Source organism: Gopherus evgoodei, chromosome 2, assembly GCF_007399415.2.
Source record: "Gopherus evgoodei ecotype Sinaloan lineage chromosome 2, rGopEvg1_v1.p, whole genome shotgun sequence".
NCBI classification, from domain to species: Eukaryota; Metazoa; Chordata; order Testudines; family Testudinidae; genus Gopherus; species Gopherus evgoodei.
This window is the reverse complement of record NC_044323.1, coordinates 46,480,443-46,501,241: the sequence shown is the minus strand read 5'-3', so window position 1 is coordinate 46,501,241 and position 20,799 is coordinate 46,480,443. Positions and strand designations below refer to the sequence as shown.

Below are 20,799 nucleotides of genomic sequence, written 5' to 3'. Positions count from 1 at the left end.
GGTATCCAAGTTTGAAAATGTTGGCCACACTGACCTCTGTGTAGTTAAACAGAAATCTTCTTATTAAAAAAAAAAATCACTGTTACTGCACTACAGATCATTTGACATAAATCTTTAGACTTGTTATACTCCCCACAGACTGCTTTTACATTTTAGAAGACAGCAAACAAAATTGTGAAATGAAAGTGCAAAAACTGCCTGAAATAATTACAAACTTAAGTGCTAAAAAGTGTGCCCTAAAAAATGATCAATGCAGAAACTGCAACATAACAAGACTGTCTGGCTCTCCCTGCCCCATAGAAAGATATTTTCCCTTTTGCCTGAACCAATGTTTTTTCTTTAGAGCTGTATTATACAATATAAATCCTGATCTTTTTAAAATATCAGCTATGTCAGCTCTTTGTAATACTTTGTGGGGAATGGAGGAAGGCTAGTCAAGTGGATAAGGTACTGGACTGGGCCTTAGGGGGGGAAAAATTTTTTACACTAAGCTGTTCAGTTCTTGTTGTTCGTTAAGTGATTGCACATGTCCATTCCACTTCAAGTAGTGCATAGCTCCAGAGTTGGAGATTTTTCCTTTGGTGGTACCCATTGGGGTAGCATGTGCACCCTCAGTCACCTCATACTGCTTCACAATGGTTTAAAGGGCAGAGCCTCCCCAGACCCCCCTCCCTCGCCCGAGTTCCTTGTAACCTCCTGTGATTGGTAGTCTGAGTGCTTTGGCTCGCTATTGCAAGTTTCTCCCTTTGCAGAGCAATTATCTTCCTCTCTGTGAATAGTTCATTTAGTGGTATTCATTAGTGTTAGATTAGCATAAAGTATTCTTTGTTATTTTTCCTGCAGAGTCGTCTCCTCTTATTCACAGGGTACTCCACCCATTATGGCGGTATGCCTTGGTGTCTGGGTTTTAAGCCTTGTGCCAGCTCCAAGAAGTCTGTACCAGTGAGTGACCCTCATTCCACCTGCTTGAAGTGCTTAAGTAAGGGTCACACTCAAGATCACTGCCAGATTTGCAGGGACTTCAAACCCTAACCCAAAAAGGACAGAATGAGACTGCATCACATTCTCATGGAGGCCCCCCTGCATATCCACCTTCTGAACCCTCCCAGTCAGGGCCGGCGCTTTCATTTAGGCGACCAAGGCCCTGGCATGGCCTTGCCAACACTAGGGAGCTAGGATTTGGGGGGAGGGGGTCAGCATTTTGCCACCCTCGGCGGCAATTCGGCGGCAGGGGGTCCTTCTGCACTCTGGGTCTTCAGCGGCAATTCTGCGGCAGGTCCTTCAGGGCATTTTGGTAGCAGGTCCCGGAGCAAGTGAAGACCGGGAGCTGCAGAAGGACCCCCCCACCACAGAATTGCCACCAACGACCGGGAGCGCGGAAGGACCCCTCACCTAGGGCACCAAAAACCCTGGCGCCGCTCCTGCTCCCAGTTCCAGCAGGCACTGAGTACTTTGGCATAGGTAAGGAGCATCCCTCTGGAAGTCAACACGAATCCCCTCCTCTAGTACTGAGAAAGAAGCACAGAAGATCAGACTTCCATTCACCAAAGACTGATGTTCCTGGAATCAACCACCAGTAAACAATTAGGACAAGGTGGAGCATCATCTGGGAAGATGACCACGGGTCATCCATTCCAGCAGTGGTACCTGGGCCATTGAGACCAACTCTCACTGCTATGCTGATTCTTTTGGTGCAACAGCAGCAGCACCATGAAAATCTCTTGGTACTGACACTGCCTGTGGGGTACGCAGCAGCACAGGACCTACGCTGCCTCCTGGTGAGCCACCTCAGACCCCTCTCAGTTCCTTCTTACCAGACACACACTGACACTGATATAGAACAGAAGGAGGGCAGGTCATGGAATGGACATGTGCAACGCATCTTGAAGAAAAAACAGTTACCTACCTTTCGTAACTGTTGTTCTTAGAGCACTTGCTCATATCGATTCCATTCTAGGTGACTTGCAAGCAGTATCAATGGAGGTGGGCTCAGAGTTCACTGTCATGTAGCTTGTAGTACAGCTCTGCCAAAGTGAGCGTCTTACAGCTGCTGAGTCAGTGCGCAGTGCAAAGTGAATGTATGGATGGACGATCAGGTGGCAGCCCAACAGATCTCTTGGACTGGCATCTGCGCAAGGAGGGCCACAGAAGATACCTGTGCTCTAGTGGAATGAGCGTCACAATCGCTGGCAAGGGCATTTTTGCCACCTTGAAGCAGTGGCGGATGCACACAGTGATGCAACACAAAATTCTCTGGACTGACACCAGGTAGCCCGTCATCCTGTGTGCAAAAGCAAGAAACAACTGTGTGGACTTGCGGAACGGCTGCGTTCTATCGATGTAAAAGGCCAGCACCCATCTGACATTCAGCGTATGCAACCTGCACTCCTCATCTGATGCGTGAGGCTTCAGACAGAGGACCAGTAAGTCAATGTTCTGCTCTGGGAAACAACCCTGAGGACTCCTCAGGATGAATGCACTTGTCCAAGGTCCAACGTGCGAAGCGCTTGCACTTGACTACATAGGTAGCCCTGGTGGAAGGTTTCCTGCTGCCCAGTAGGACTTGTTGGACTGCTGCAGAGCACTCCCACTTGTCTGTGTTTAGCTATGGAGAAGCCACGCCATCTAGTGTTGGCAAGGCCATGCCAGAGCAGTGAGAACAATCCATGCTCTGTTTTGCTTCATCTTTAGCAGAACTCTGTGGGTAAGCAGCACTGGCAGAAAGGCGTACATCAGTGCTTGGAAGGCATACGACAGGGAACCCTTGCCCCTGCCATATAGGGAGCAGAACACATGGCACTTCCTGTTCTGCCTGAACACAAACAGGTCCATCTGGGGATTCCCCCACCGTCAGAAGATCAGGTTAACCACCTCTCAATGGAGGGACCACTCGTGGTGAGAGGAGAAGGTCCTGCTGAGGCAATCACCAGGACATCCCTGGTTTCAAGTAAGTGAGCGGCCACCAGGTGGATGGCATTCTGCTCACAAAGGTCCCAGAGGCTGAGCGCCTCTTGACACAGGGCCGAGGACCTGGCGCCGCCCTGCCTGTTGATGTAATACATCGCGGCTGTGTTGTCCGTGAGGACCTGCACCACCTTGCCTTTCAGCTGGGGCAAAAAAAGCCTGACAGGCGAGTTGCACCGCCTTGAGCTCCCTGATGTTGATATAAAGAGCTAAGTCATGCTGCATCCAGCAACCTTGGGTGCTGAGCTCGCCCAGGCTGGCTCCTCAGCCCAGATCTAATGTGTCCGAGAGCAGGGTATGTAATGGTGATGGGGACACAAAGGGAACTCCCCGCAGCACTTACTTGGGGTCTAGCCACCAGTTCAGGGACAAGCAGATGCAGTCCAGCACTAGGACTGCTCAGTCTAGGGGATATCTGCTGGGAATGTAGACTGTTGCTAGCCACGTTTGCAGGGTTCATGGATGAAGCTGGGAGCGCCTGACCACGTACATGCATGCTGCCATGTGACCCATCAGCTGCAGGTAAGTGCGGCCCGTGGTGATCAGATGTCTCCTCACATGGGCAATGAGATCCGCCATGACCTGAAAGTTGCTTCTAGAAGAAAGGCCCTGGCTTGCATGGAATCAAGAACCGCTCAGATAAACTATTTGTGCTGGACTGGCATTAACATGGACTTTTCTGTGTTTATTAACAGGCCCAAGTCGTTGAAGGTGGAGCATACCAGATTGAGGCTTCTCTGCACCTATCCCAGAGTCCTACCCTTGATGAGAAAGTTGTCAAAGTACGGAAAGATCTGGAGCTCACTACGTCTGAAGTGAGCTCACTACGTCTGAGATAGCTACTACTGGTGCCATGCATTTCATGAACACCCTGGGGGCCGAAGACAGGCCAAAGGGTAGCACCATGAACTGGAAATGGCACCCTGCCACTAGGAAACCCAGGACACAGACGGTTCCTGGGAATATGGAAACATGGAAGTAAGCATCCTTTAAGTCGAGAGCAGCATACCAGTCCCCCGGATCCAGGGAGGGGATAGTAGAGACCATGGAGACCCTATGGAATTTCAAACTTCTTGAGCGACTTGTTGAGGCCGCGCAGGTCCAGGATGGGTCTGAGGCCCCACTCTGGCCTTCAGGACTAGGAAGTATCAGAAGTAGAATCCTACTTCTTCCATGTCCTGAGGAACTGCCTCCACAGCCTCCAACTGCAGGAGCTTATCGACCTCCTGAACTAGGAGTTACTTGTAAGAGGGGTCCCTGAGAGGGACGGGAAAGCAGGGGGGGAAGAAGGGGTATCCACAAACTGCAGGGTATAGCCCCGAGCTACTATGTCCAGGACCCAGTAGTCCGAGGTAACCCGTGACCAAGCAGACCTGCAGGGAGAAAGGCGGTTGAGGAAACAAAGGGCAAGATCTTGCCAGCTGACTGGGACATTACTCTCGAGCGCACCCTCAAAACAATAGCTTTTGGGCCCCCGGGTGCTTAGCGGGTCCAGGCTGGGCTGGTGAGCGAGATCTCTGCCAGGCTCACAAGACCTCGACAGCGGTGGAGGCCGGAATGGCTTTCTAGCAGTGTACTCCGTATGCATGCCCAATGAACGAAGAGTAGCCTTAGTGTCCTCTTACTCGTGTAGCCTGCCATCCATTTGATCGAGGAGCCCAACTCTGTCAAACGGAAGGTCCTGAATTGAGGCCTGCATCTCTTGTGACAGTCCCGCTGTTTGGAGCCAGGAGCTGCATCACATAACCACCGCCGATGCGACAACCCTCGCTGCCAAGTCCGCCTTGTCCCATGCCATTTGCAGGGAGCATCTGGCTGCCGTGGTCCCTTCTTCTACCAGGGTTCCAAACTCCTGAGCCTGACCTCAAGGAAGGGAGTCCTGGAACTTTTGGAGACTGTCCCAGAAGCTAAAATTGTATTGGCCCAGCAGGGCCTGATGGTTTGCCACCCGGAATTGTAAACTAGCTGTTGAATAAATTTTTCTGCCAAATAAATCAAGTGTTTTGGCTTCTTTGTTCTTGGGAGTAGAAGCAAATCATTTGCCATTTGCTTGTCCTTCTTGTTGGCCGCTGACACCACTAGCGAGCCCAGGGGAGGGTGGGTATACAAATACTTGAAACCTATGGCTGGCACAAAGTACTTTTTCCTCGGCCTGTTTTGAGGTGGGTGGGATAGAGGACGGGGTCTGCCACAGAGCCTAATGTTGAGGACCCCATAATGTATCGGAAGAGTGATCCGGGTAGAGGGTAAGGGGACATTGAAAAGGGTGTCCCCCTCCTGCTCCGCCATCTCCTGCACTTCCAGCCCCAAGTTCTCGGCCATCCACCTGAGAAGGGCTTAGTGTTCTTTAAAGTCATCCAAGAGGCTGGCTCTGGAAGGTCCTGCAACTGCCTCATCTGGGGAAAAGGAGGACGCCCTGGCCACCGGTGGAGGCACTGAAGGCTTGGCAGACACTGGAGATGGAGGTTTGGGAGTGGGCATCAGATCCTCCACCTTGACTTCAGAGCAAGCTTCCGGTACCAGGCTGGTGCCGGTGGGGCTGTCAATCTTCGCTCTGACAAGTGCACAGAAACATACTGTGAAGGGTGCATCATCATCACCAGAACGCCCTATGCTCGCCAATATGGCCACTGGCCTTGCTGCCACTGCACTGCCATGAACAGCAGAATAGTTTCTGGTGCCCAATCCCATCGCGGAAACTGGGACCGGGGGCTGAACTAGGCTTCCGTGCCAGAGGAACCAATCTCTAGCGAACAGGGAGGAGCTGTCGATGCCTGGGTCTGCTAGCTGGTCGTGGCTACTGATGAGCACTGATCAGGCATAAGCAACCAGTGGCTCTACTGAGGAGAACGGTCCCAGTGCCAGAGAGATTGGCATCGGCGGGTAACTGTGCCACGGAGACCGGTAACATGAGGGGGAGCAGTGCCACCGTGCTGGTGACCGAGACCAATGTCTACATGCGGACTGGTGAGAGGGCAAACAGCATCGGTCATAATATGAGGAGTGTTGACCCCTCATTGGGGAATAACATCTTGGCATTTACGAGAGTTTGGACAACCAGCGGTGCAGTTGCAACTTGCCACATATTGCTTGTCCAGCAACCAATGGAGAGGTCTTAACGGGTGGCTTGTCCTCACAGGGAGCCTTAGCCTGGTCCTGTGGCACCGGAGATATCATGGGAGCAGATGCAGACCTGTGCTCTTTGTGCACCTGGGCCTGGGATGATGAAAGTGCAGGCAGGGTAGAGGGTCCCATACCATTCACCAGAGTCAGCGATGGACCTTTGAGATGGCTAAGAGCTTGGTGTGAAGTCCCCACTGGGACTTTAACTATCAGCTAACTATGCACTTCACCACTACTTAACACTAACCAGAATTGAATAAAGGCCTGAAGTCCAATGGAAGAAACCACTAGTTCTTGACAAGCAAGAGAGGTGCTCCCATAGGCGGGAAGAAGAAACTGAGAGGGCGTGGGCTGGCAGTGCCTGATCTACCACAGTGTGAGTGTGGCATTCTAGAGGGTGCTACAGCTGGCCCTACAGGTACCATTAAGGCAAAAATCTCTGATGGCCACACACATTGCCATGCACACATCTAGAATGGAATCAACATGAGCTTGCACTCCAAGAAGAACAGATGCAAAATAGGTTAGTAACCTTTTTTTCCACTTCAAGTGAATGCACAGGTCCATTCCAATCCAGCTGATTCTCAAACAGTTAAGTCCAGAAGTGGGTTTCAGAGTATACCTGAAAAACTGAAAAAATACTTGTCCAAACATGGCATCATTTCTGGAATGCTAAGATACAGTATAACGAGTAGTAAAGGAATGTGCTGATGACCAAGCTACAGCTCTACCAATGTCTGCTACAGTTACTTTAAGCCAAAAGAGCTGCAGAAAATGTTTGACATTGTGTAGCATGAGTACATTGGCAAATGTCATAGCAGAAATATGTGCAGGACAAAATCCAGGATGAAATCCTCTGCATGTAGACTGGAAGGCCTGTCTGCAACTGACATAAGCAGCTAGGAAGACAATCTAAAACACTAGTCCTGTCCAATTAAAAAATCCAACACCCTTCCAACATCCTAAGCATGGAGCCTCTTCTTGTCCTTATGAGAACTCTGATGGAACCAATCTATAGGGCTTTTTATTTCAGTTGGAACAGAGAGAATAGAAATGTTGAATAGAAAATCAGGATTGGTAAAACACTTCTCTCTGTTTTGACCACAAGGAAAATCATTTCCACTTCAACAGGTGGAGTGTTTTGCATATTCCCCAAACACTCCACCTCTTGAGATATAACCATGGACTATCCAGGCTGTAAAATGGAGAATGGCTGGGTCAGGATATAGCATATGATTGGGGGTCCTGGAAGATCAAAAAAGTCCTGGTAGAGAAGCTCAGCAGACTGTCGAACCAATGCTAGCAAGCCAAAGCCAGAGCTGTAAGGATCATGTTCTCATGATCCAACTTCTGAACACCAGTAAGGAAAAGACTGAGATTGGTGATACAAAACTCCCAAGGATGTATCGCCTCTTGACAAAGACTGATTTGGCCCACTCCTCTCTGTTCACATAGACCATCACAGTGTTGTCTGTGAAGACTTGTACAGTGTTACCCTTGATATGAGGGAGAAACACTCAAAAGACCAGATGAATAATCAACAATTCCAGCACATATGTGGAGAGTCAAATCTTGGTAAAAACACAGATCTTCAGTTTGTAAGTTTCCTAGGCGAGCTCCCCAATTTAAAAAAAAATGTCCGTAATTAGGAGTCAGTGTGCCCAAGGGAGGTGTGAACGGAACTCCTATACACATTGGCTGGATCCATCCACCAGACCAGAGAGGCTAGTACTCCTGCAGGCATTCAAATCAGCATGTCCAATGGGTGACAATCCACTGAAATCCACAGGGAATCCACTGACTTTACCCAGCTTTGCAACTCTCGGAGTCAAAGCCTGGCATGCCAAACCACATGCAACAAAAAGAGGTCATGTGCCCTAGTAGTCTGAGGCAGTTTCTTACCATTCTACGTGGATTTGAAGTCTATGTAAACATAACACTGTCTGGAATTTGGCTTGAGGTAGGAATGCCCTGGCTACTGTAGAACCCAGAATTGGCCTTATAAATTAAATTCTCTGATCAGCAGAGAAGATTGACTTGTCCTCGTTGGTCAAGAGACCCAGAATACTGAAGAGGGATTGGATCCTGGATAGACTGACTTCTACTTAGTGTTTGGATCAACCTTGTACCAGCCAGTCATCTAAGTTAGGGCACACTTGCATCCCTGCTTTCTTTAAAAATACAGCTATCACCAACCATGCGTTTTTTAAACACTCACGGGATAGGAGACAAGACAAAGGCCTAAACTTATAATTGGTGTTGTTGACCAGAAATCTTAGGAATCTCGTGCAGCTTTGATGGATAGCCATACGGAAATATGCATCCTTCAACAGGAGGGCAGTGTACCAGTCTCCATGGAAGGGAATCATATAGTCTTTTCATATTTATTCAAAATTTCACAGGTCTAGGATAGCTCTGGGACCTCCTTTCACCTTTAGAATGAGGAAGTATCATGAATAGAAACCCTTCCCTCAATGGAGAGAGGGAACCTCTTCTATAGCTCCCAAAATCAAGACAAGACTGCAATTCTTGGAGATGGGAATCCTTGTGGACAGGGAAGGGAATTAGAGGGAGGATCAAAGAATGGAGGAAATAAACTGCAGGGTTCAAATAAACTATTTGTCCTCAGTACTTAGGACCCACTGAGCTGTAATAATATGAGGCCAAGCACACAGGAAATGAGGTAACATGTTGGGAAACAATAAGACAGAGAGAAATGTTACATCACAAACTGGTATTCTATTCCCAACAAGACAGTCACTTACTAGCACAAATTTCTTGCAGCCAGTAGAACACTTAAAACTCAAAGACCAAGGCATACCCTGGTACTGGGTGTCAGCACCCTTTGAATAAGAGGGAACCAACTCTGAAAGAAACAACACTACACTAATCTAACATCACTAACAAATACTACTAATTTAATTATTCATAGAAAAGATGTTTCTCCCTTTGCAGGGAAGTTCTGCAGTAGCAAGCCAATGCACTCGACTACCGATTACGGGTGGTAAGAAGAAAGTGGGGGGAGGCAGCTCCACCCTTTATACTATCATTCAGAAGCACAAGGTGGCTGGAAGTTAGCTAATGACTGGAAGTTAGCTAATGTAACGCCAATATTTAAAAAGGGCTCTAGAGGTGATCCCGGCAATTACAGACCAGTAAGTCTAACGTCAGTACCAGGCAAATTAGTCAAAACAATAGTTAAGAATAAAATTGTCAGACATAGAAAAACAAAGTGTTGAGCAATAGTCAACATGGTTTCTATAAAGGAAAATCATGTCTTACTAATCTATTAGAGTTCTTTGAAGGGGTCAACAAACATGTGGACAAGAGGGATCCAGTGGACATAGCGTAGATTTCCAGAAAGCCTTTGACAAGGTCCCTCACCAAAGGCTCTTACGTAAATTAAGCTGTCATGGGATAAAAGGGAAGGTCCTTTCATGGACTGAGAGCTGGTTAAAAGACAGGGAACAAAGGGTAGGAATTAAGGGTAAATTCTCAGAATGGAGAGGGGTAACTAGTGTGTTCCCCAAGGATCAGTCCTAGGACCAATCCTATTCAATTTATTCATAAATGATCTGGAGAAAGAGGTAAACAGTGAGGTGGCAAAGTTTGCAGATGATACTAAACTACTCAGGATAGTTAAGACCAAAGCAGATTATGAAGAACTTCAAAAAGATCTCACAAAACTAAGTGACTGGGCAACAACATGGCAAATGAAATTTAATGTGGATAATTGTAAGGTAATGCACATTGGAAAAAATAACCCCAACTATACATACAATATGATGGGGGTTAATTTAGCTACAACGAGTCAGGAAAAACATCTTGACGTCATCGTGTATAGTTCTTTGAAGATGTCCATGCAGTGCGCAGAGGCGGTCAAAAAAGCAAACAGGATGTTAGGAATCATTAAAAGGGGGATAGAGAATATATTATTCCCCTTATATAAATCCATGGTACGCCCACATCTTGAATACTATGTACAGATGTGGTCTCCTCACCTCAAAAAAGATATCCTAGCACTAGAAAAGATTCAGAAAAGGGCAACTAAAATGATTAGGGGTTTGGAGAGGGTCCCATATGAGGAAAGATTAAAGAGGCTAGGCCTCTTCAGCTTGAAAAAGAGGTGGTTAGGGGTTTGTTATAGAAGTGGATGGGTAGGATTCTGTGGCTGCTTTGTGCTTTGTGTCAGACTAGATGATCATATTGGTCCCTTCTGACCCTAAAGTCTATGAGTCTATGAGACTAAGGGGGGATATGATAGAAGTATATAAAATCATGAGTGATGTGGAGAAAGTGGATAAGGAAAAGTTATTTACTTATTCCCATAATACAAGAACTAGGGGTCACCAAATGAAATTAATAGGTAGCAGGTTTAAAACAAATAAAAGGAAGCTCTTCTTCACACAGCGCACAGTCAACTTGTGGAACTCCTTACCTGAGGAGGTTGTGAAGGCTGGGACTATAATAATGTTTAAAAGGGAACTGGATAAATTCATGGTGGCTAAGTCCATAAATGGCTATTAGCCAGGAAGGGTAAAGAATGGTGTCCCTAGCCTCTGTTCATCAGAGGATGGAGATGGAGAGAGAGATCACTTGATCATTGCCTGTTAGCTTCACTCCCTCTGGGGCATCTGGCATTGGCCACTGTCGGTAGACAGATACTGGGCTAGATGGACCTTTGGTCTGACCCGGTACGGCCGTTCTTATGTTCAGGGCGCACACACCACACCGATGGATATCGCTAAGGGAAAAATCTCCATCTCTAGATATTGAGTGCACACACACCTGCAGTGAAATGCATACATGCAATCACTTGAAGAAGCTGGTTCAATTTCTGACTTTGTTACAGATTTCCTACATTACTCTGGGAAAATCACTTGATCTACTCTGTGCCCCAGATTCTCACCTGTAAAAAATGGGGATAGGACTTCCCTACCTCACAGGGGTGTTTCAAAGATAAACTCCAACAACAATTATGAGGCACTTAGATACTACAGTGGTAAGGGTCATGTAAGTGCCTAGACAGATAAATAGGTGTAATACACAGAGTAATTGAACATATTGATCTACTTATTCAGCACAGTTCCTTAGTTTCACAGAATTTCCTTTTAACACAGAAGCAAACAGCTATCTAAATTTCCAAGGTGCTAAGTTTCAGTGCTGTATGCAATAAGCAGTACATTCTATGAAAGCGTAACAGTATTCTGTGTTGGGTACAAATATAGGAAGCCACTACCAAAGATCCTTCTGCAAAGCAAAGAAAATAAAATCTCTCTGCAATAGTGACTGTAAACTTTGGTTTGCATAGACACCAAGGATAAATTATATTAATTTGAAAAACACTAATTCTCCAAACTAATCTGAAGCTTCCATAATAATTAATACCACATTTAAGGTTAATGCAACTGTTTACAATAAGAATGGACTATGTTTATCACAAGAACAAAAACACATAAATCATGTCCTCTGTATTCCATTCTTTCCATACTGAACATTCTGTCCTGCTAGTGTCAAAGAAAGCCAAAATCAATTACACCTCTTCAGCAGGCAAAGATTCAGTTTTATCATTTCATGACATATTTAAGTTTCATTTCACTGTAATGCAGAACACTTTATGCTGGCACACAAATATTAGAAATAGGACAACACAGCCAGCCTTGTAAGCTCACAGTAGTGTGTCACCCTACAGAACAGAACATAATTCAAAATTAGAATATGGAAACCACAACATGGGCTACAGAAAGGCTGTCTTTGCTGCATATGTAACATATTAGCCTGCTGCTAATACATATGATCAAGACGCCCTCCAGTGACTGATTCCAGAAAAAATACAGCCAACTACAGTTGAACAGATGAACTCTTTTAGCTTGACAGGTAGAGGCATGTGCTTTTTGATGCTCAAATTCCTGGAGATCAATCCGCAGTAAAGACCATGAAGTCTGTAACTAATTCTGGCTAAAGGTATGTCACACATCTAAAGGGTGAAGTATTTATTTAATGATGAGGACATGTTGATTATTCTTCATCCAGCATCAGCTTTGGATGAAACTGAATATCATATCATATATAATACTGCATGCTAGAAGCAAAAATAGGTAATTTTAATAGGATGGAATGCAGTGACCTCTATAAAACCTAATTGACAAGTGGCAAATTTAAAAATGATAAAACAAAAATACTTCTACACAGCAATTCGTCTGTGGAACTCATTGCCACATCATGTCACTGAGGCCAATTAGCAAAATTCAGAGGGAATATATATATATATTGCCACATCATGTCACTGAGGCCAATTAGCAAAATTCAGAGGGAACAATAATATATTTCAGAGTTATAGCTAATGCTAAAATTAAAATGTTTTGGAGGGATATGAAAACCTCATGCTTTAGGGCTTAAGCCAATTTCTAACTATATAAAAAGGCCTGAAGATATTTTGGTGGGGGGAGGGGAGAAAAGTAGGGAGGAAAGAGTATCTCACATCTACTTTGAGGTTTCCTGAACTTTTCTATAAAGCATGTGGTGTTGGCTACTGTCAGAGAGACAGGATTGATCAGGGGTCTGATTTATTATGGCAATTCCTACACAGCTTGCAAGAGATCTGAGAAGAAATGTTTTAGGAAGATCAATTTCTGTATTTTACTGAACACAGAAGCATGTTGTATGATTACTTTTTTTTTTTAATTTAGTCAAATTAGCTCGTTCTTCCAGTAGGAATTATTCACTCAGAAAATGTAAATGATTCTCCAGCCTGTATTTGATTTAGGGGTACACAAAGAGCTAAGAGATAGGTTCAGTGGTCACATTGTACGCGATACAAAAATATCATCCTCAAGAATGATCACCCTCTATCACTGTCCAATTTTTAACCACATGGTAAGAAGGCGAGAAGGAGAAGCTGAGTAGAGATTAAGTTGGTTAAATCTGATAGGCCTAGAAGTGGCAGGATATAGCAAAGCAGATTCTGAAGTGTGGGAAATCACAAAAGGAAGAGAAGCAGATCCGCTTATTTTTCATTTGAATTTACAGTTTTCTGACTTCACACAGCATACAGGATGGAGAGTAAAATATTAGAAAAGCTGAAGTCAGAACCAAAGGCAGCTTTGACACCCCCAAATCTGACATCTTTGAGTCAGGAGGAAAGGGATGTAAGGGAGAAAAAGAAAGAAGTTGTAAATATACACTTTCACTTGCTCAGATGTTGCACTTGTAATGTGTGGACAATCCATTTTGTAATAAGAGAAGAGACATCAGACTTCACACCTTGGCTTGTATTTTGTTCCAAGAAATGAGCTGGGTTTGAGATTTCATTTCGTCTTTAAAGTAGATAAAATTAGCATCTTTAAAAACTATTTAACCCCTTTATAAAATGCTAAATACTAAGAGAAAGAAATATACCTGTAAGAAATTTGAGACATGCCTAGCTTAACACTATCTTTAATGGCACCAGTCCTATACCCATCATGAGGGTTCCATGTATTCTGTGGTTGTGCAATTTGCCACAGAATCCAACCCTCAACATAAACTGTGATCCAGAATTTAAGCTTTTTTAAACTAATCTACTTCTAACTCTTTTGGGGTATGTCTTCCATGCACAGTTAACTGGGTAATTGGTAGGATCCTACCAAATTCACAGCCATGAAAAAACATGTCACAGAGCGTGAAATCTGGTCTGCCCCCGTGAAAACTGTTCTTCCTCATAAAATGTGGTAGCTTGTGTACTTTTACCCTATACTATAGGCAGTGTTTCTCAAACGGGGTCCCAACCCAAAAGGGCGTTTCCATACTATTGTGGGGGAGGGGGCATGGCATTGACACCCTTACTTCTGTGCTGCCTTAAGAACTGGGTGCCTGGCCAGCAGCTGCCAATTTCCAGCTGCCCAGCTCTGAAGTCAGTGCAAAAGTAAGGGTGACAATACCACGAAACAAGCCTTGCGACCCCTTTTTGGGTCAGGGTCCCCAGTTTGAGAAACGCTGACTGACGGGCTTTACATGTTTATATTTTACTGTTTTAAAATACATATTCATGCTTTGTTACAATATTGTGAAATTTAAGATTTAAATATCTGAAACCATGAAACTCAAGATTTTAAAAATGCTATGACTGAAATTTATGAAAATGGACCTTGAATTGGGTAGGCCCATGGTCACTGGCACCCAGATCTGAGCACTCACATTAGCTCGGCCCAGATGCGAGTGCTGCCACAGCAAAGCTATCCCATGTTACTATGTCCTCACTGTTTCTGCACCTGCCTGTGTGTGTCTAGGGCATATCCTATGGTTTTGTCCATGAAGATGCTTTAGGATTCTTTCCCAGTCAATTGCAGACAACTCGCCTGCTTTCAGGGGAAATAGTGGGACAGGTATTGGAGAACTTTCAGCACTTGAAGAATTTTTGCCTGCACCCTCACTGCAAAGCGGACGTATTTACTAATGTGTTTATACAGTGCATTTGGAAAAATATGCCCTTTTAAAATAAACCCTTATTTAACAAACACATAAAGCAAAAAATTTGGTCTCAAAACACCTTAAAAAGATTGTTTTACATTCTGGATAAAACAGAATTATGCAGCAGCCACTCTGGTGTTTTAGGTAAAGAGACAATAATCTTTCAAGATTGAAAACAAAATATAAATCTATTTTAAACTACAAGAAAATTAAAAACAATCTAGGTCTATTATGTGACTTGCTTTAAAACAATTATAGAATGGTGTGGGAGCTAACAACCAGTTAGAAGTCACGAAAGAATGCCCAGAGTCCAAGTTCTGGAACACACTCAGCTGACTTCACTGGTGTTCAGGGGCTGTGAATGTATCCAGGGGGAAGAAAAGGGAGAGAGAGAGAACCAAGGCCACGCCTCTCCTTGTTCTGATACTCCTACTCCCAGCTCCTGCTGGGTGTCTTTCATCCTGAGGGCTAGCTCTACCACTGGGAATTCCTCCTTTCCCTCCCTCTTGCCCATGTCGTTCAGTAAGGACTGGGGCACTGAGGGATTTGAACCCTTTGTTATATTCTAATTCCCATAGAAGGAAGAGGTAGGAAGCTCAACAAATCATGGACAGAACAGATGGCCACCAACATATGATTCGAGAGAGAACATGAATAAAGTTCTATTTGGAGACTGGCGACCTGATAACTTGGTTAAATCTTACAGCATGTGCCAGGTTTGTTATGGCACAGAGTGAGTGCAGTAACACTGCCAGATGGACTGGCTCATGACATAATAGACAAGGGGAAAACAATATTTTACTGAAGAGGAAGTCAGGACAAAGGTTTTAATGAGAAATATAGGTATAAAGTTTCTGCATGCGTAACACTATATAAAATGTTCTCTTTTAAATAAAGATTTGATTGTATGATTATGATACAAAATCACCAAAAAGATCAATACATTTAAAGTTAATGTTGACTATTATACCAGCAGATCTCAAACTAGCATCCCCATAACATTCAAAAAAATAAACTATTCAACAAATTAAATTCTCCTTTTGAAACCATGGTAAATTTATGTAAATATAGAAAGAACAATCTATGAATTATCTGTGGAGATTATTCTCTAACAAGCCAGAGGGAGCTAATCCTTCTAATATTAAAACAAGGCCAAATTTACCACAACCAGGAAAGTTAAGTAAATTGCATCTAATTGTCCTGTGATAAATTAGCACTTTTCTGTTTCTGTTCTAAGTAGAACATGGCTTGCTAGTCTTCAGAAACAATAGACTTGGATGGAAAAATATTGATCCACTGCAAAACAAACATATCTGGCTTTCCACAGGAAGCCCTGTTTTTAACTGCCAGCATCAGAAAGCAGAGTGACATATTTTAAGTAGTAAAATGGCTTCTTTTGGTGCAATATAGAATACAAAATATTCAAGACAAATGTAGTCGTCAATCACTGATTCACAAGATAATTGATCCTTCCAATATACTGTATGTCATGTTCATTTAATAATGAGAGCTAGCATGGTTCTTGTATTTATGAAATGCTCCATACCCCATTAGAAGCAAGTACATCTTCTGTCTCATCATCTTTGCTGTTGACTTGAATTTCAAATGGATTTCCTTCAGTGCAATATTGCTCAAACAAAGTTATGGTTGTTGAGATTGCTGAAGCAGGCTGTTTACTAGGCGACACAGACGGGGAACGTGACTGCTCCATGAACTTAAACTCCTATTAATAAAAATACAGAATAATTTTTACGCCTAGTAATGTAGTTTAAATATTGATTCATAGCTTACTGTCAATTACCGCTCTGCAACAAGAGTTTACTTCTTATTTAAATACAGCTTTTAGACTGATTGAAGTTAACCTTGAAGTTTGCAATCTCACATGGTTTGTCTTTCTAATTTTAGCAAGCGAGTCTTGCTGCACCATGCAATATACCTCTTGTATTATGGAAGTCTTCATTTTCAAGAAACAAATAGAAAAGCTTTTACCAGAGATTAAAAGAGTATTTTCACAAGAGATAGAACAGCACCTAAATCTCAAACTATACAAATACAGCATCAAAATGTAAAGAAAATATTTCCAAAATTGAAGTGATACTATCAGACTAAAAAAATATTTTACAGATAATTCTCTTTATTTTTGTTACAAGTGTTTTAGCTTATTAATATGAACAAAATTTTTAAAATATCCTTAAATCAAGTACATTTCAAAATGTTCGGACTATTACACTGCACAATAATATGGGATTGCAAGAGACTGGGAGGACGCTCAGCACTTTTGGAAAATCAGACCACTTAAAGTCCTCTCTCTAGATAGGAATTTCTGAAAATCTTGGCCTAATTTTTTTTGTTTAAAACATCATAATTTATTTTTAGTTGTTAATCTTTGAATAGCAAATGTACATAATCAAAATTTAAAGATATAGATCAAAATGTACTGGGCTGATGGGACTTGAAATTTAGTAATTTCTACAAAATTTAGATGAATAGTTTCTGGGATCTGCAGCTGCTCTTTTGCGTTTCCCTGCCAGAGCATGTGGTTTAACAATCACATTTTTCTATTAAAAATGCTTTTCTTTCCCTTTGTGTTCTATGAAAGATCTCTCTCTCTCTTGCGGCATGAATGTATATAGTCAGCTTCCTTGTACAGTCAAACTAGCAAATAGTCTTCCATCCCCCACAACCATGTTCATCCTTAGCAAACTAGGAGTTATTTGTAGCAACAACTCTAGTCATGTGACCATCAGGCAGTCCCAAATAGGTAGATATTAAAAAAGCAAATAAAATCGAAATGTTACTATTTACCAACCTCAAGATAGCACTAAAGTACACGCTTCACTTGCTTTCAGTGGAATTTTACCACATGCTTTAGTACTTTCCTGAATGTTTTCTTGAATCAGGCATGTTACCATTTTAGACGCATTTAAATCTGAGGTTTAGAATAGCATACAAAAATCCCTGATTAGAATCACACTAATTTTACTGTACCATTAAAATAACCCCCAAACCAACAGCAGTTTGCATGTCCTACCACATCAGACAGATGGTCTACATATATAAAACAAATTTATTTCAGAAAGAACTTTTGACTATTGAGTGACAGTACTTACATGAAGCTGTAAAATACTAAAGCTTGACTTAACAGGACAAAGCTCCCAGGTCTCGTTCTCCAAGAACATTCGTAATTCTTCAAGACGAGTTCTGAAATACAACACTCTAGATTGTCAGAAAAAAAAGTCACAGCTGAACTGTTTTAACATTAGAAAGAAAAAGTGCTTTCAATTGAAAAAAAAATCTTTAAATTATACTTTAATACACAAAAAGTCATCCTTATTTAGGCTTTGCTATTAATTTCCTTAGTACAGAAGTTCAGATCACCACCTCCCCAAAAACCTGTGGTTCCCTACAAAATGAGCCCCAGGGAAATTTCCCCTGCAAGTTAACATTATCTCAGGTTAACTAATAGAAAAGGAACTAAAAGCAAGAGGCCAAGATTTGGAGTGTAAGAAAAAAATATTTCCAGTCCATGACAGAACTTTTAGTTCTCAGACTATCTCCTTGATTGGTCTCCTGTGAGGGACTTTATCGTAGGCTTTAGGAAAGTCCAACTAACTATATCATGTCCCTTTAGCCACTATTTTATTGGTGAGGCTTTCTGTGAAAAGAATGGGCTGTTGCATTTTTCATAGGAAGGCTGGCTGGTCCATGTCTTTGAAGGAGCCACTGTTGAGATCAGTTAGCAGTGTACACAACTGTTCTTTGCTGGTTTACCACTAGCCAGGCAGGGGCAGACCAGTGTTGGTTGAAATATTTCCAAAGACCTCTCTGAACTTCATCAAATATGAGGTACAATTCAATCAGGGTGACTAATAACATTTCAGGCATAGATTTTTCTGGCTTGGCGAGTTCCTGCAATATTTGGTTTATCTTTTCTGATAAGTAGGCAGAAGGCTTCCTTCCAGCAATCAGTGCTCTGGCCAGGATGAGCTGGTTCACTACGAAGAATAGCTCTGCCTGTTGTGATTTAGCAACTGTGATGGTAGCAAAATAGAAATTACTGTGGCAGAGGAGTTCTGCAGAAATTTTACACTGATGTGTAGCCAATTACTTCATTTTTATCATTTATCATTGTGTTATGTTGTGTTATGGTCAATTCATATGCTATTTCATATAAAAATCAATGTAGGATTACAGAGGTATAAGACTGACAAATATTTAGGAATTATTAATGTGTATTAGGTATATAAGTAAAGCATGGCTGCAATGCAAAGCCTACAGGCTGAGGCTTGTAAGATTTTAGCTTAGCCAGACTAGGCCATAAGCTTAAGAATGCTTGACATGAGTAGGTGACCTAGGAATAACCCTAGGCCAGTAAGGTCACAAAACTACTGTAAAAGATGTGCCAATAGGTATTGTTACAGAAAACTAGATTGCAATAAATCACATGGCATTATCCAAGATCACAAGACACCTTACTGCAACATCATGGAATGTCCTGTCCTGACCACAGGATATATATATTGTGCATAGATGCTAAGAAGAAGAACTAAGAAACTTATGAAAAATGGGGCACCCCAATATTCATGGGGTAAGGCAGTACAGAAAAGGAAAAGAGGGTTGAAACCCTCCTGCATATGCATAAGATGTTTGATATGGTCAGAAAAACAACACAGAAGAGGTTTCCTAGCTGTGTAAAAGTCACAAGACCCCATGGGAAATCCCAGCAGGAACCATTCTCTCTCCTATAATCACCTAATGAGAGATCCATCTGATCTTAGAATATCTTTGAGGATGTGAGTATACTATAGTCTTAGTAATTGCATGGGTTTTTGTAGGATTTACATATGCATGGATATTTGTAACTTTACTTATTACTTTACTAAAACTTGTAGTACAGATAAGATTTTGTACTTGTGATTATGTCTGTGATCACTATCCTCAGATTTTGTTTGTTCCTGGAGTCTCCAAATTTGAGAAAAGCACCAGAGGTGACTTCCACTGTGTCCATTCAGTCTGCTGAACCCATTGTAGTTTATACTAGATTACTACATTCAATCTTAGAGGGGGAAAAAAAAAATAAATAAAAGCTACAGATGCATGAGGTTGATCCACTTTGTGCCACAGGTGGTGTTCTGATGTAGTTCAGTGAGTCACAGAGATCTTCATGGTTAGTGCAGAAGGAAAGTGTGATGTATTTAACACATTTTGCAAGTGTGAGGATTTATTTTGCCAGATATTGCACTCATTCTCTCAGCTTATAAATAACCACAAAATTATACATTTTATGACATCCTGTAGAAAAAGTACATTAAGAACGCATTGTCACAAAATTTGTGAAACAATTATTAAAAGCCTCTACAATTAATATATAAAAACATTCATGCTTTTACAGTAGCATAATGGATTTTATTCTCTGCAGGTGACATGATCAGATACCTTTAACAATGTCAATACAAAGTGTAGCAACATTTATCCACTAAAGGGTAATATGAACCTACATCTGAACTTGTCAAGTATTCCATGTAATAAGCAGCACTGGGGGGAAAAGAACAGACAATGTGGAAAAACTGAAAAGCAGCACTCTACAGAATTATACGTTTTTCAGACAAAATATTAAAAGGCCATTAATCACCAAAGTTTCATTTTTTCACGTGTTTAAATTTTGTTTTGAGTAGGGAAGCAAGTTCATTAATGAAGGGTGCTATTATGACAACGTAATCAAAAGCATTAGTTCACTGTACTTCCTTTGTTAAGTTTTCATCAGCACTACAGTCTTTCATTTACCTACAAGCAGAAGCACCTTTAGCATTCTCTCTTGGCTAGATAGCCAGGAACTTTACTTCACTGCTGTCATTTTTATTTTTTTTTAATCATTGAGGGCACATCAATAATTTTTTCTTTAAAAGATACATTATGCTGTCTTGTTCAGAATGTAGCAGTTGGTAAATTATGCACTGGGTTCCAAATTAGGCTGTAAACCATTCATCACATCATTCATTAACAAACTAATTACTGATATAATGAATGATTTTGGCTCAGTAAGATGACCAACATGTGCTTAACTATTATTGCAGTTAGCTGTGTCTATTTACACACATTCTGTTCAACCAGAAATAGATTTGAGGCCAAATTTTCCAAGGCAGTGAGTACCCACAGCTCTCACTCAATGTTCCCTCTAATATTTTAGGTCCATGTGCAGAATGAATTTTGTTATCTGCACCAATATGGAGGTGATGTGTGGTGGAGGGGTTTGGAATGTGGGAG

General features: G+C 42.4%; 1 protein-coding gene across 2 annotated transcripts in view; it reads right to left on the bottom strand.

Moving 5' to 3' along the window:
* The window catches only part of VPS50 (VPS50 subunit of EARP/GARPII complex), a 177,751-nt gene that overhangs the window by 72,804 nt on the left and 84,148 nt on the right, over positions 1 to 20,799 (bottom strand). For both annotated transcript variants that reach the window (XM_030550571.1, XM_030550572.1), the window contains exons 17-18: positions 17,646 to 17,736; positions 16,082 to 16,258 (exon numbers count right to left, since the gene is read on the bottom strand). In XM_030550571.1, the coding sequence (XP_030406431.1) occupies positions 16,082 to 16,258; positions 17,646 to 17,736 (268 nt within the window). The remainder of the gene's footprint in view (positions 1 to 16,081; positions 16,259 to 17,645; positions 17,737 to 20,799) is intronic.